The sequence below is a fragment of the Equus quagga genome, chromosome 17, assembly GCF_021613505.1.
Source record: "Equus quagga isolate Etosha38 chromosome 17, UCLA_HA_Equagga_1.0, whole genome shotgun sequence".
NCBI lineage: Eukaryota > Metazoa > Chordata > Mammalia > Perissodactyla > Equidae > Equus > Equus quagga.
This window is the reverse complement of record NC_060283.1, coordinates 3,340,231-3,355,650: the sequence shown is the minus strand read 5'-3', so window position 1 is coordinate 3,355,650 and position 15,420 is coordinate 3,340,231. Positions and strand designations below refer to the sequence as shown.

The following is a 15,420-nucleotide window of genomic DNA, read 5'->3' as shown; positions in this document are numbered from 1 at the left end:
GGGCCCTTGACCTTGAGCAAATAGCTTCCCCTGTCACATCCCGAGACTGGCAGGTGGCCAGGTGCGGGACAGGGGTGCAAGGCACAGGTGGCGTTGACATGGGGGCTCGGCCGCCGCTGGGATGGGCAGATCCGGGTCCCAGCATCCCCTCCCAGCCTCGTGAGCTCGGGAGTCCCCGAGCCCATGTCAGAACAAAGACAGTTCTGGCTTCCTGCTCAAAGGGCGCCTCCACCGAGGGCCACCTGGGCGCAGGTCGGAACGGAGCCACTGTCGTGATTTTTATTATTAGCTGATTCCTTTAGCAATTAAGTCATAATTATAAACAATGAGGAACTCACATTTGCAAAAACATCGCTGGCCCGGCGTAGCTCAGGGCTGGACTGTGTCCGTAAGAGGGAAGTCCTCCCCCTCGGACGTCGACGGGGAACCAGCCACAGCTTTCCCCTGAACGGGTTCACTTTTTCTTCATCATTGTGAGATGGAGAGAATTGGAATGGCCAGCTGGGGAAACTGAGTCACAGGCCTGTGTGTCAGTCTGTGGGTGCACCCCAGATTTTTATGTTGTCTGGGCCTGTTAGTTAAGGTGGCCCTGAAGCCATTTAGATCTTGGGGGACAAGCGCTTCTAGCAGATGGAACAGCCAGGGCGGAGGCCTTGCAGCCTTGGGAGAGGGTTTGTTGAGTGACGGAGGCCAGGGTTGCTGGCACGGATGGAGATGGGGGAGGTGAGGCCTGGGGGGCCACTGGAAGGCTGTTGGAGCACGGCACATCTTTGGCATAAGGCCCACTGCTTTCCATCCCATTTTGCAGATGGGGAAACTGAGGCATGGGGTAGTAAGGTAGTTTGCCCAAGACCACACAGCTGCAAGAGATGGAGCCGGACCTCAGACCCAGGCAGGCAGACTGCCAGGCCACCAGGCGAAATGTTTCATTAATAATGGGGGCACAGAGTGGGGGTGGGGTGGGACCCTTCAGGGGGTTCCGCAGGTGCCCGCTGCTCTCCTGCCTCCTGACGGTGCAGAATGGAATCCTGAGACCTGCCCGCCCCCCGGGGTTTCTAGCACATTCTGGGCTACACCCAGGAGGGGTCCTCTTGGCTGGGCCCTCCTGCCTCTGAATTCCAACTCATCTCTTAGCGGAAAGGGACAGTCACCCATCGCCCGGGGCACAGGGGACAGCTCTTCACCCTGGACACCAGCATGACGCGTAGCTGATGCTTCACCGAGGGCACCGAAATGTGGGAGCCCTCCGAGGTGCACTTGCTGGTCCCTGAGAACGTCGGGCCCCTGACACTGTGCCTGCGAGCATCCTTGGAGGGGATGCTGGGAGGTCGTCGTCCCCTGGTGAGGGTCAACCGCATCCCGTGCGGTGACCGACTGCGTGAGAGTTCCTGCACGCCGCCGCTGCCTGAAGTCACTACCCGCTCCTCCTTATCTCCACAACAGGTCTATGAGATTCTGAAAAGAACGACGTGTACCAAAGCCAAGTACAGCATGGGTAAGGCCATTTCTGCGCTCGAGATCAGCGCCCGCCGCCCAGCGGTAATCTCGCCTCTGGATCGTCTCCGTGGGGGGTGGGCGGCCGGTTCGGGGGGTGGGGACGTTTCAGAGGGTTTTGATTTAAGCCTGTGTGACCGTGTCAGACAGGAGAGCTGTTCAGGACTGCAGGGCAGTTTTACGGCCCGGCTCTTTTAAGCGCCGAGCCATCCTTCTCTTTGAGTCTAGACGTGACGGGTGGCATGTGGAACCGCCCCACTGCAGAGGCCGTGAATCCTGGCTGCTGGAAGCTGAGGGGTGCCCGAGGTGTCTTAACCCTCTCTTGACCCTCACAGTCCAGCAGGAAGTAGTTAAGGTTCCAGCCGGGGGCAATGGCTCAAAGCAGCCCCCCCACCCCAGCTCCCAGGCTGGACGCAGCCAGGCAGGCACACGGCATAGAGGGGATGGCGCCCAGGCAGCCCCCGCCAGGCCTTGCGGGAAGGAGCAGGCCTCGGCACACACCCTGAATCCAGAACGTGCCACGAAAACATCCCCAGTGGGCTCCTTGGGGACCCGTTTACAGAACACCTCCAGCCAGAGATGCAAAACCTTCCTGATAAAAGCACATCGAGGGGCCGCCCCACCGCCCCCCCCCCCCCCCGAGGCTGGGTCCCTGGCCCAGGGCTGCAGGCTGAGTTTGCTCAAGCAGAACCTTTCAGAGCCCGGCACGGCCCTCTCCCGCTTCTTCCGGAGCCGCTTTGTGCCCCTCCGAGCGCTGTGCTAACGGCCCAATGCATTGCGCTGTAGAGACGTCTGAAGTTGCGAGGCTGCAGCTCTAGGGGCCCAGGGCGGGTCTGGTGGGAGCCAGGCTCTGGCCGGCTGGGGGCGAGGATCCTCGCAGGTGGGAAGTGGTGGGACAGCGGGCGTAGGAGGGGCACCCTCGGCAGCTGAAGGCCCGGGGACAGGCCGGGATATAGGGAGCAGGGGCTGACCCCTCCAGGTATGGCCAATGGTCGGTCACAGGGACACCCTTCTGGGCCTGAAATCTCTAAGCCTGTGTCCTAAATCAGTGGGCGTGGGGGCCCCATCCAGGGGTCAAGAAGAGCCCGGACAACTATCCCCTGGGGCCCAGCTCACCAGAGGTGGCAGGAGGCGGGTATCTAGCCCCAGCACTGCGTCTCAGCCCTCGGTTGCCCTGGGGGGTTCTGGGGGTCTCTTCCAGCAGAAACTCATGTGGTTGCTGGGAAGGTTTGCAGAGTGAGGGGGTCGGGGGCTTCTCAGCTAGAGCCGATCCCCGCTCCGGGTCGTTCCTACAGGTGGGTGTCTCTGTCTGTTCCCGTCAGTTCTCCGCAGTGCTGGTTCCAGCGCCTGGCGATAGAGCAGGTGGACTGAGCGTCCCTCTCTCCCCTCTTCACGTGGGTGCCTTGTCTGAAAGCCTCACTCCAAAGTCAGTCCTTCCACTGGGAGCAAGTATTGATGGATTCTGTCGCTTGCCGGGCTCTGTCCCAGGTGCTCCCTGCCCTCCTGGGATCTATGTTCTGGGAGAGGGAATTAGATAATAAATAATCGGATAAACCAGAAGTGCTAGGGGGACTGAGAAACAGTGATTGGAGAAGGCCTTTCTGATGTGACATTTGGGCAGAGACGTGAAGAAAGTGAGAGGGAGCAGCCTGTGCAAAGGCCCTGTGGCAGCACTGTGTTGAGAGCATTCTATTACAGTAAGGAGCCAATGGGCCTAAATCGGACCCCACGTCCATTTTTTATCACAGATGAATGTTTCACTCGTGTGACTTTAGGTGTGAGCCCCCAGCTCTCTCTGGTGTGGATTTCTAAGCATCCCTCAGATGCCATGACGGTTCCAGGTCACTAACCAAGGAGATGGTCTGTTTTTAAGCGGACTTTAGAAAGTCACTTTCCCGCTGGTTTCACAGCGGAGTAGTCAAGGGTGGGCTGGCCAGGCCCCTGAAAACCCTGACCCGCTTACCACCTTTAAAAAGCCACTTCGGCCAGGCAGAGGGTTCCTTGCCGGCAGAGGGCTGCACGGAAACTGCTCAGGCAGCGCTGGTCCCCGAGGATGTAGGCTCTGCCTTCCCCCTCTCAGGTCTGTCTTCTGGGGCTGGGTGCCCGAATGCCCCTCTTAGAGGCGCGGGTGTGATTCTTTCTGTACTGCCTCCAGCGCGGGGCCTCGGGCGTGACCCTGGTTGCCCGGCCCCCAGGAGCACCGGCCCCACCTTCAGGATCCCAGCGAGCGCTTTCTCCCCCAATGCAGCTTTGATCCCTGCAGGCCCCATGTCATGTAACTAATAGCCGGTGTATGAACAGGGCAAGGCGAGGGAAGAAAGAAGGACCCCGCCCTTTTAAGTAAAAGGCGAAAGTGTGATGAATACGGTAAGTGAGCCTCTGCCCCCGCACCGGCTCGCTGGCCTCCCCTTCGGCTTCTCCAATCATCTTAAAACCTAATTCCAAATTGTATGTGTGTCTTCTGACACCATCAATTTTCCCATCCGTATTTATCTCGTGATTCAGCTTTTCTAACCACTGGAAATCCAGCTTTCCCATCTGCAGGTTTGCCCTGGGGAGCAGGCCGGGGCAGCTGGTGAATGGCAGGTTTGGGGTACCTCCTTCCTCCCAGACGTCCTTGCCTCTCGGGGTTTCCTCTCTTATCTTACTAATTCTGCCAATCGAGCATGTTTGTATCATCTCCTGATCGAACCCCGGGGAGGAAACCCCAGCAAGGTGGCCGGGCTCTGTGCAGCCGGGTGCGGTTCGCTTGGAGAAAATTCTCGGTTAACTGAGACAGTTGTGGGATCGCTCTGATTGGAAACTGAGCGGCCTGGCCTGTAATCCTCTCTCCGCCTTTGTTTTTAAGGCATCACGAGCCTGCTGGCCAACGGCGTCTACTCGGCCGCCTACCCGCTTCACGATGTAAGTAACCGGGACGCACAAGGTTTTATCTCGGCATTCTCTGGCTCCCCACCTCCCCAAGGGCCACCCCCTGCCCCCCTAGGGAGCTCTAATGATCCTGCGGTCTCGGCTTCCTGCTTTGGCTCTGCCGTAAATGTCAACCGTGCACGGGCCTTCCCTGTTCCCCCAAGTGGCAACCCAGAAGGGACACACGGGACACAGGGCCGTCTTTTCTTGCCGAAGAGTTACGCCAAGGCAAGGGGCATTGGTGGCAGAAACTCTGCCCCGGTGTTATCGGAACCTTACAGCCAGCCGGGCCACGAAATGTTTTCCCTGGCTCCGTGCCCCCGTCCCCGCCCACCCCGGGTCCTGGCAGAACGACCAGGGCTCTGTACACGTCTATTTCTGCAAAGCAAGTGGCCGGCTTCCTGAGTTAAATCTCCGAATCCCACTGGTATCCCCCGGACAAATATAGCCCGTGGTCCCGCGCAGGCTTGGCGCGGAGTGGACAGAGGGAGATGAATCTCTTCTTGTCGTCTCTATGGAAACGGGGACTGGAGTTCAGCGGGGCACTGGGAATGGACTGTGGGGCCCGAGCAGTGTGGGAACCCCGGAGAGAGGAACTCGGGAACTTTCCAAATGTGCATCGCCGCAAAGACTAGGAGCCAAGAAGCAGGAGAGAGAGCGGGTGGGGCTGGGAGGCGGGGGGACCCAGATTCCAGTCCTGGCTGCTCACGCCTCTGTGGCCTTGCGTGGGGGCAGCCCCTCTCCCCTCCAAGCCTCAGCGTCCCCATCTGTGAGTCAGGAAGAATACCCGCTATGTCCAGTTGCCGGGGCCGCAGCGAGGGTCAGAGGGAAGGCAGAAATGGAAGAGCTTTGGCAAGGCACCGGATGGGACACACGGAGGGTGCCGGAACAGCAAAGGCTGTCCACCCAGACCATTGACTCCAAGGGAAAGATGCCCAGCTGACCCGCTGCCCATCCCCTGGTCACTCACTCTAGGGACCCGGGGTCCACTGACCCGGCTTTCCCACCCTGTGTCTTCATTCATGCTGTTCCCTCGGCCTGCGATGCTTTTCCCCGCCCCCTCTGCCTGGTCAGCGCCTCCCCCTCCCCAGGGCGGACAGAGCACACACAGGAGGCTTCCTTTCCCCTCCTCCCCCGGCCTACATGGTTGAGTTCTTCCTCCCCCATCTCTGGGCTTCTGATGCCCCCTGTCCCACAAAGACACCACCGTTCGGCCCCCATTCCTCGTGCGGGTGTCCCTTGAAAGCCCGGCACCCAGCACTTAGTGGGTGCTCAATAAATGCAGTGTGGCTCTGGGTCGGAGGGAGTTAAGTTGCCCTGGTGATTGACGTGCTGCTCCGTGGATGTCCCGAGGGCAGGGCTCCAACCTGGCATGTCCAGCCAGCACTGCTGGCAGTCCCTGCTGAGATGTTGGGGACATGACGTCGAAATGTCTCAGGGCCTCTCTGCCTGTTTTGAGTCAGCTCTTTAAGTCTGACTTTAAGGGAAGAAATCGACATTTCTGAGCACCACTGTGTGCAAAGAACCATGTTTAGTAGGAGCTTTATCTCATTTAATGCAGTGCAGACATGGAGACTCAGAGAGGTTTGGTAACTTGTCCGGGATCACACAGCCTCTGTGGGGGAGCTGGGGCCAGAAGCCAGTCTTGGTTGACACTCGGCTATTCTGCCCCGTGTACCACCACCTCCTCCTTCCCTGGAGGCCAAATCCATCCCTCTGCTCAGTCTTTGCTTCCACATTTGTCTTAGGAATCGATTCTTTCAGCAGTTTGAACCAACTAGTACAAGGCTCCCTGATCCACCGGGCCTGTCGTCAGACAGCCAGTCCGTCAAAAGCATCCCTGAGATCCACGTCTTAGAAACTCCTGGTGCACCGTCATCCTTGTCCCCTACACAGCCGTAGAGAAGCCCTCGATGCGGGCTCTGTCCCCACTTTACAGATGGGGAAACTGAGGCTGGAGTTGCTGCCGTGGAGGAGCACACAGCCGAGAGGGAGTGGAGCCCGGGCCGCACGTCCAGGATTCTATCCCGGCAGATCATGGACCAGGAGGGAACACGGGATGTTGCATCTATGAACCGTCCCCGTGGTTGAAAGGCCCCCACCCTGGCAGGGACCAAAGCTGATGCTCAGCCGTTTGGGACGATAGATCCTTCTGGACTGAGCCGCGTGCGGTCTGCTCTTGAACAGCGGACGCTGGCGGCAGGGGAGTCGCGCCCTCCGCCTCGGGCAGGCAGCAGGCTCCTCGCTGGGCGCTGTGCGCTGTGCAGCCCTCGTGAAAATTTCCCTCATCCGTCTCACTCTGTGCTCGGTTGTCCTGTGTCATTGCTGGCTGCCCTCTGTGCGTGGCCCAGCGCACCTCCACCGCCTTCCAGGGCCTTGCTTACTGTGCTCATCCATTCCTTCCTTCCTTCCTTCCTTCCTTCCTTCAACAAGAACGTCCAGCAGGCAGGCACCGGGTGCAGGGCCCACCGGGTGGCCCCCTTGGAGCTGAGGGAGCAGTAGGAGCCCTGTGCTCTGAGCGAGACCCCAAGGACGGGCTCCTGGGGTTCGCGTATCAGCTGCCGACAGCGGACTCGGACCTTGCAGTTGGCTGCGTGGCGGCCTTTCGGCTTCCTTCCTGGTCAGCGTCTACCCCTCTGAGATCCCCAGCGAACGGACCTCTGGGTAGATGAGGTGCTGCGGGAGCCGAGGGGCCGTCCCGGCCACGGGGAGAAACGTGGGCAAGGCCGACAGGCTGGGCGTGGCCAGGAGGGTCCCCCGAAGACTCAGGAGGAGCCATTGGGTAAACCGCTCTCCGAGCATCTTCCTTCGGAGACCGCAGGTGGCTTCCTGGTGGCCAAGTCCTCTCCTCCTGGAGGGGGCTGGCGGGGGTCATAGAAGTTGCCGGTGAGTGGAACGGGCGCCGGGCAGACCTCCCAGAGGCCTCAGAGCTTTGTCTGCCCGGCGACACTCCAGACCTGGTGACCTGGCCGGGCCATCCTCCCTGGGGCCTCACGGAGCTTCTCTGGCTGCTCCTCCTCTGTCGTTGGGATCGACCATCGGTAGACGGGCTCCCTCTCGACTTCTATACCTTCCTTCTGTTGCCTGGGCTTTGGAGGCCCAGATCCAAGTCCCGGGTTGACCACGTTCAGCTGTCTGTCCCAGGAAAGTGAGTTGGTGCCTTGGAGCCTCAGTGTTTCCATCTGTAAATTGGGAATGTTGAGCTCGCTGATCTATATGTATGGTGACCGATAATGTATCGACCCTCCCAGGACACTTGAGAGTGGGCACCACCTGGACGGGGCCTTGGGGACAAGACTGTGGGGTCATCCTGGCAGAGCAGGACTTGTGTCCATCCTAATGATATGACCCTTCCAGCCCCAAAAAGCCCCCTTGCTATTGTGTTGCCATTCCCTGGAACTGGCCCGGGGTCCTCTCCTGGGTGGAGGGCTGGGTCGGGCGGCCATCGCATTTACGGGACACTTTGTATCAGGAAGGAGGAAGGTAGGGGCCGTCCCGGTGGCGCAGCGGTTAAGTGCGCACGTTCCACTTCTCTGAGGCCCGGGGTTCATCGGTTCGGATCCCGGGTGCGGACATGGCACTGCTTAGCAAGCCATGCTGTGGCAGGTGTCCCACATATAAAGTAGAGGAAGATAGGCATGGATGTTAGCTCAGGGCCAGTCTTCTTCAGCAAAAAGAGGAGGATTGGCAGCAGTTAGCTCAGGGCTAATCTTCCTCAAAAAAAAAAAAAAGGAGGCCTGGGCGAGCTTCCCGCACTTCATGAAATGTCCTAAAATCCTCACTGTCCGTGAGGGTTCTGTCTAGAAACGCCACAGACTTGCGCTCCTGGAGGGCTCCCTGCTGGGTGGTCATTCTCCTCTTCTCTTTTGGAATAGGGTGACTACGAAGGGGAAAACGTGGAGTTCAACGACAGAAAGGTGAGCTGCCGCGGAGCAGGCGGAGGGCCCTGGGGCGGGCGGGCGGGTCGCAGGCCCGGGAGGCCGTGGCTTTGGGCGCCCAGGCTGGGCTGCTCGGCTGGCGTGCGCGATCCTGTCGCGTCTACACCCATGCTGGAGCTAGGAGCGAGAGCGTCAGCGAAGGCATGGTTTCCGTCTTTCTGCATCTCCGAAGCAGCCCTGGCGGGTGATTGGGCGCGGGCGAGGGGAAGGGGCTGCTCCTAGAGGCTGCCCTCTCCACTTGGTCCGTCCTCCGCTCATCCTGGGCGACTTATGGGGTCAGTCAACCTCCAGCCGTCTTTGCTGACATTTGGCCTAACCCCGCACGGCTCCCGGGCAGATAAGTTTGGGAACCGCTGTGGCCGGCCACACGGAGAGCCACGGCCCCCGCAGCCCCAGGGGACACTTGTTGGACAGTGTTCAGCCCAGTGTTGATTCTCAAACTTGCTTGACCTGGAACCCTTTTTAATGGAAGAGTTATGGAACTAGTGTTCTGTGGGACACACTTTGGGAAACACCTTTATTCTTCAATGGCTCTCCCTAACTCCACCCACCTGGGCTCCCCAGGAAGCTCTGTTCCTCCAGCCCCGCCTCATGTGAGCATCTCCCCCACCACAGCCATCTCTCCTCCTTCCTCCGTCTTCGAGAAGGTTCTTTCCTGCTGTCTTGTGCACACGCCCACGCCCAGATACCAGCCTTCCTCCCCCGCTTCCCCTGTCGCCCCTCTCTGTTCCCCAGATATGCACAGACCTCCCTCCCCTTGGGGAGCTGCCCTCCCAGGACCCTGCGTTCGTTTCAGCCCCCCTTGTCCTGCCGCTTGCCCCCAAGAGCGGATCCTCCCAAGGAGGTGGGTCGGGATGCTCCCCCTAGAGCCTCACAATGGCAGCCTTGTCCCAAATGGTCCCCATTCCCACTCCCCTCCAGCCCCCCGCTGTGTTTTTAAACCCTTGGTACTGGATACAACTTGCCTGCCCGGGAATCCAGCTGAAGATGCTATCTGATTTAGCACAAAAATTACATATTTGGTTATTTTTAGTGAAACATCTGGCATGCGTCTGAGACCCCATGACTTGCAGAACTTCACGTCCAATCTTGTTGGAGAAGCGCCGTGCCCTCCATGAGCCTGCCCGGCTGACTCTGGCCTCAGAGCCAGACTCCTTTGTCTCTCTGTACCCTTCTGCCACCCGCTGATGCCCTACCTCGTCCATGGGCACCAGCCACCCTTTTCTGGCCTAATTCAGTCCTCTGATCACAGGCCTTCTGCCTAACCTCCCCCACTGCCCCCTCCCCGCCATGCTCCAGCCACACTGTCCACCTTGCTCATCTGAAGGCTACTCGGCCGATGGTCACGTAGGTGCCAAGACTGTCACATTCACTTGCTGATTCGGGAACTATTTGCTGCACACTCCTGTGTGCCGAGCCCAGCAAACACAACTTCAGATTTGTCTGGACCCAGCCTTTCCCTCTGCCTGGAATGCTACCCTCCCTCCACCCCACCCCCCGTTTAATTTCATGTCCCAGCGAGTATGAGGCTGGTCCATGGGGGTAATCAGGGAGTATTGGATGGGTGGGTGGATGGAGACAGACGGATGGATGATAGGTGGGATGGATGGATGGGTGGATGGAGACAGATGGATGGGTGATGGGTGGGATGGATGGGTGGGTGGATGGAGACAGATGGATGGGTGATGGGTGGGATGGATGACGGGTGGGATGGATGGGTAGGTGGATGGAGACAGATGGATGGATGATGGGTGGGATGGGTGGATGGATGGACAGATGGATGGATGAATACATGGATGGATTGAGGGATGGAAAGAAAGAAAGGAGAGAAGGAGGGAAGCGGGGAAGTGCCCTGGATAGGTATTTGGGTCCTAACTCAGAGCCTTGGAGAACTTCACATTCTCCCATGGTGGCTTCATCTTAAGTGACCCGGTTCTGAGTGTTTGCCTTTCCAATGACAAAATCTGTGGCATCCTTTCAGTGGCAGGAGGCCCAAGTGCCTGACCCTCATTGCCTCACAGGACAGATGGCGCTGCAGCCACGCCAAGGCCATCTTCCTGTGCTGAGCTGGAGGGGCAGGGGGGCACGTCGGAATGTTGTAGCAAGAGGCAGGCCTGAGCTGAGGCTGAGCACGGCCATAGCTGGCAGCCCGATCATAGGGGCCGAGCCCTCCTTCCTCCCGGGATCGGGGGAGGTTTATTCCAGGTGTGGATTGAGGTTGCTCCATCTCTTTGCTGAACTGAGAGCCACAGGGCCCTGACCCATCATTCATTCATTCATTCATTCATTCAACAATTACTTACTGAGAACCTATCTGCCCCAGGCTCTGTTTGAGGTTCTGGGGATGACACAGACCAGACAAATCTGGTCCCCCCCCGGTGCCTCCATTCCAGGGGGAGACGGCAAGGGGCAAGTGCGTGCACAGTCATTAAGGACAGCGTCAGCGCCATGACGGGCCTACCCATCCGTGTGGGCCCAGGCTGGAGGTCTAGGCAGGAGAGATGCCGTGGGTTGAGTCAGGATCCCACTGAGGTCCGGGCGCTGGAAAGTCGAGGTCACTGTGACTGCAGCCACCGGCCTCCAGCCTGCTCACGAGGCTCAGGTGCACCCTGGGAGTTCTGCCAACGCACCTGGGAAATCTCGCATTTGATTTCTTTACGCTGACAGCTTCAGGGCAATAGATGTTCTCTTGGCAGGAAGAAAATTCTGCCGAGGCAGAGCGGTTTGTGGAGAAGGCTGGGGTGTGCCCCCATCTGTTGTTCTGTCAGCGGGTGGTGGCCGGCCCCACTGGACAGGCCCAAGAACACGGTGACCAGAGTGACATGGCCGTGCCTTCCAGAGGGTCTTTCTCTTCCCCCTTGGGCCCTCCCTCTCCTGCTGCATCTTCGTTCCCTCTCTTTCCCTCCCTGCCTCCCTCTGACGCACCTCCCAGGCTGTCTATGGTATAAATCAGCGGCTTGATATCAGCTGAGGGGAGGAAGCTGCCCAGGACGGTGACGGCCGCTGCTTTCGCATGGGTGCTGTGCAGTCTCATCAGAGCTTGCTGGTGAGAGCTCTCTGTTTACAGAGTAAAACTGGAGGCTTTCCATCGTTTCCTATATAACCAGACATACCAAGGCATAGAAGCCCCCAGCCCTCTTCCTTCCGCACAGCACCCTAAGGTGCACGAGCCACTCTCGGGTGACCCGGGAGGAAGGACAGCACCCTTCAGTATAAAAGAGGCAATGTGGCTCAGAGGGAAGAGAGCCTGCCCCAGATGCCCAGCCGGGCTCAGAAGCCGGCCTGACCCAGACCACCCACTCGGGACTCAGGGGTCGGGGTCTGCCCAAGACACCTGCATCCCAGCACAGGAGCACAGCTCTGCTTCCTGGACCCTTTTCCCTCTGAGACAGCAGGAGGAGGCCCCGCGCATCCCCGGGTCCTCACACGGAAGCAGCCAAGGCTCCCCACCCCCCCCCCCCCCCCCCCCCCGAGCAGGAGCCTTGCCCCGTAGTGTTTCAGATCTTGGAATCCAGCTGAATACGTCCTGTTTACGCCACTTACAGAAAGGCTTAAAATCTCAAGAAAGCTGCTCTTATAAAAATCAGAGCGGGCCGAACCCAGGATTTTGACAGCAAGGTTTGCTTGTCATTTATTAAGAATGCATTTGGCTTTTCTGACTTCCTCTCCTTCCTGTGTTGACTTTTGAGGGATCCCCCTGAGTCTTATTTCTCAGAGCTGCAGAAGGAGCCCCAGGAGATGGAGAAATTCACTAGAAGGTCGTTCCTAGGGACCCCTGACTCCGTGATCCGTGGAAGCTGGACCCCTCCCAGCAAGCCTGTCCATGTTTTTAATTTTCAGTAAAGACCCCATCTCCAAGTACGGTCACAGTGGGGGTTCCACTAACGTGGGGGCACACAATTCGGTCCATAGCACAGAGTGGGGTGAGGGTGTGCAGCGGTGTGCGTGTTCATGGGGCCACAGCAGAATCTGAGTACAGGAGACCCCCCCCCCAAATTTTCAATTTAAGTATTAAGAAAAGGAAAAAGGACACAAGCCAGGCTGCAGTGTACAGGAGAGACCAGGGGGCCCATGGTGAGTTCTCACGGGGGTCCCCCCACCTGCCTTCTCCCCATTCCTCATCGGATGCCAGCAGAGACGGGCAGCTGAGGCACAGAGGGTCCCAGCTGGGTCCCAGCTGCCCTCCAGCCCCTGTGTGACCTCAGGCTTTGAGTTAAGGTTGGTAAAGCAGTAATGACCCACGCGCATGGGGTTTCTTTTTCAAAGCAGCAGCACCAACACGGCGTCTTCCTTGAGACACCCTGCATGTGCGTGTTCGTACAAGGCTTACCATCCATCGAGCTGATTACCGTCCCTGCCCAGAGCCTGGGGGAGAATGGGGTGTATGCAGATTTCATTTATTTCGCTCAGCCGCGTTAATCAGACGGCCCGTCTCAGGAGAGAGATGTCGAGTTCTCTCTGCATCTCATGAGGTTTTTAAAAATCTTGCCGCTTGGATTTCTGTGCTGCAAAGCCTGGTGGTCTCTGTCCTTTATAAAGAACGGTGTGGCGTGTGACACGGGCGACCGACAAACCTAAATGGAAAAGCCTTCCAGTGTCAGGCCGTTTCAGATCCATTCCAGATCAAGTCATGAAGAGTGAGGATTCTGTAATGATGCCAGAAGGTTCTGTCCCATCCCCACCTTCACCTAGAAACATAGGCCCGTTCTTACTCAGGAACCTCCCCAACCCGGCCTCCGGTGCCAGCTCAGCTCCCTCCATGTGTGGGTTCTTACCGGAGCTGAAAAGTTGGGCCCATTTTTGCAAGTCCGTCTCCCCGACCAGCAAAGGGACTCCAGGGCTCGGGGCTGCATCTGCCCTGCTCACCTCTGAAAGCCCAGTGCCCAGCAGAGTACCTGGCACATGGCTGACTCTCAGTAAGTGTTTGTTGAATGAATGAATGATGTAGCTATGAGCCGAATCCATCAGTTCCACCACGTGCCCGGCAGCTCTGTGTTCTGGGGAGCAAACTGGGAGCACGACATTTTCACCAGCCCCTTCCCCTTTGCTCTCTCCCAGCTCCTGTACGAAGAGTGGGCGAGTTACGGGGTCTTCTATAAGTACCAGCCCATCGACCTGGTCAGGTAAGAGGGGCTGCCGGCAGCGGGCCTGGCTCCTCAGGCAGAGGCTTGTGGGAGGCGGGTCCCTGGTTGGATTCAGTGGAATAAGTGTCCCTGTGTGTTTCAACCGCACTGAATATTCAGGACCTGGGAGCATGTTTCAACTTGACCTGAGGTCAGAACCGGCAGCCTGGGCGAGGCTTCTTTTAAGCAGTTGCTTCAGATTCCCTGGAGAATGGGCTCCTTTCCACGTAGGCCCCATCTCTCCCCCTCCGTTCAGAGCCCGGCTTGACCCAGCCGGCGACTAGGTGGGGTTCCTTGCATTGCTGCCTTGAGAGGAAAGAAAGAGCGGCCTTGGGATTTGTAAGAATTGCCCCTCCGGCAGTTTGTCCTCTCCCAGGAGGGCCTCTGTCCCGGGGCAGGGAGGGGACGGACACATGAGGCAATGTGTGTCCTGTGGGGACATGGAGACTGGAGTTCAGCCCACGAAGATTTATTTAAGTCCATCGGGTGCCAAAGACGCTTAATATTGGAGCCGTGGCTTCGCTTGGCGCCTCCAGGCCAGAGTTCATTCAAGTTCCTACTCTGAGCAGGACTCGGCGTGGAGCTGACAGCCTCCGGGGTGGCCCGCGCCCCCCCCCCCCCACCCTCCCGGGGCACAGTGGGGAGAAGGGGGTGGGCGTCGACAAAGCAGAGAGCCCCCCAAAGCTGATGGCCTGGCCCAGAGCCCCACCCACTCTGTGCCTCTCGGTGGAGAGGGCCGGTGGCCCCAATTTGAGCTGTTTGTGCTGGGGAGGGACGGGATGTGTGTCCCCCCCTCCCGGTGGAAGGAGAGTAAGCTTGTCTCTGTCTGGCTCTGCCCTGCGGTGCAGGAAGTATTTCGGGGAGAAGATTGGCCTGTACTTTGCCTGGCTGGGCGTGTACACGCAGATGCTCATCCCCGCCTCCGTCGTGGGAATCATCGTTTTCCTTTATGGCTGCGCCACCGTCGACGAGAACATCCCCAGGTAGGCGGGCGGCCCCCCAACACGCCCTCATCTTGTTAAGGAGCCACGTTCCTCTTGCTGCAACTACGGGACACCCTGGCACCCGGGCCTCTCAGCCCGAATCCCGTACACACGCTCGGCACCCCGCCCCAGGAGATCACGTGCTGGGCCCCACACTGTCGGGACCAGAGGCGCATGGTCCAGAGGGCATCCTTTTCAGGCACGAACGGCCTAGGAGACGGTTTATGGTCGAGAGGAAGACATGAAATAAATATCTGACTCCTTTTCCTTCTTTGAAGGTTTTTTTTTTTTCTTTTTTAGTCTTTAGTCGTTATATGACAAAAAAAATTCCCTGCTTCCTTGTGAGGTCAGGCAGTGAGGCCGATGACCGGTCTGAGGCCTCCGTGCAGTGGACTCAGGCCGCCGGGTCTGTTTCTCGAGCATCTTCCCCCGTGCCGAGGGCTCTGGGAGATTTTGCGGGAATGGCAGCATCGTGAAGGATGGCAGGGTGCGGAGACCCAGGGCTCTGGACGCAGCGCTGCGCTCCTTCTGCTGGTCACCGAGGGTGACGTCCTGCATGGGGAGCCCTTGGAGGAAGGCTGAGACCCCAGAGAGACCACCGGGCCTCGTGCAGGGTCTGCTTCTCCCAAGATGGCAGCCGGGACATGAGTCAACCTTGGGCGCTTGGAGGACGCCGTCCTCGGCGTGTGTGGAAGTCTTCTGTGTTTTCTAGCTGTTTCCTAGACTTGCTGACATGGACCCAGAGACAGCCCTGTGGTGTGCTCAGGCCCCAACCTTGGTCAGGGACACCGTGCTGATGGGCCAGACAGGGTTTAGAAAGGTGGATGCCGCAGGCCCTGCCTCCCAGGAGCTGCTGTCTCTCGGGAGAAGTCCTGAGATGTCAGTTCAGTCCTGGGGCTTGGGGCTCCACCCGGGATGTCTCAGGCAGAGCTGCAGCTGGGAAAGTCCGTCCACAGTTCTGGTCCATAAAGA

The 15,420-nt window shown here is 58.7% G+C and overlaps 1 protein-coding gene across 7 annotated transcripts in view; it reads left to right on the top strand.

Annotated features, from left to right (window-relative positions):
* The window catches only part of ANO1 (anoctamin 1), a 166,076-nt gene that overhangs the window by 105,564 nt on the left and 45,092 nt on the right, over positions 1–15,420 (top strand). For 5 of the 7 annotated variants that reach the window (XM_046643436.1, XM_046643439.1, XM_046643435.1 and 2 more), the window contains exons 7-12: positions 1,444–1,495; positions 3,796–3,861; positions 4,343–4,398; positions 8,280–8,321; positions 13,401–13,465; positions 14,314–14,448. In XM_046643436.1, coding sequence (XP_046499392.1) covers positions 1,444–1,495; positions 3,796–3,861; positions 4,343–4,398; positions 8,280–8,321; positions 13,401–13,465; positions 14,314–14,448 — 416 coding nt within the window. The remainder of the gene's footprint in view (positions 1–1,443; positions 1,496–3,795; positions 3,862–4,342; positions 4,399–8,279; positions 8,322–13,400; positions 13,466–14,313; positions 14,449–15,420) is intronic. The other 2 variants (XM_046643440.1, XM_046643437.1) reach the window with 1 other exon arrangement.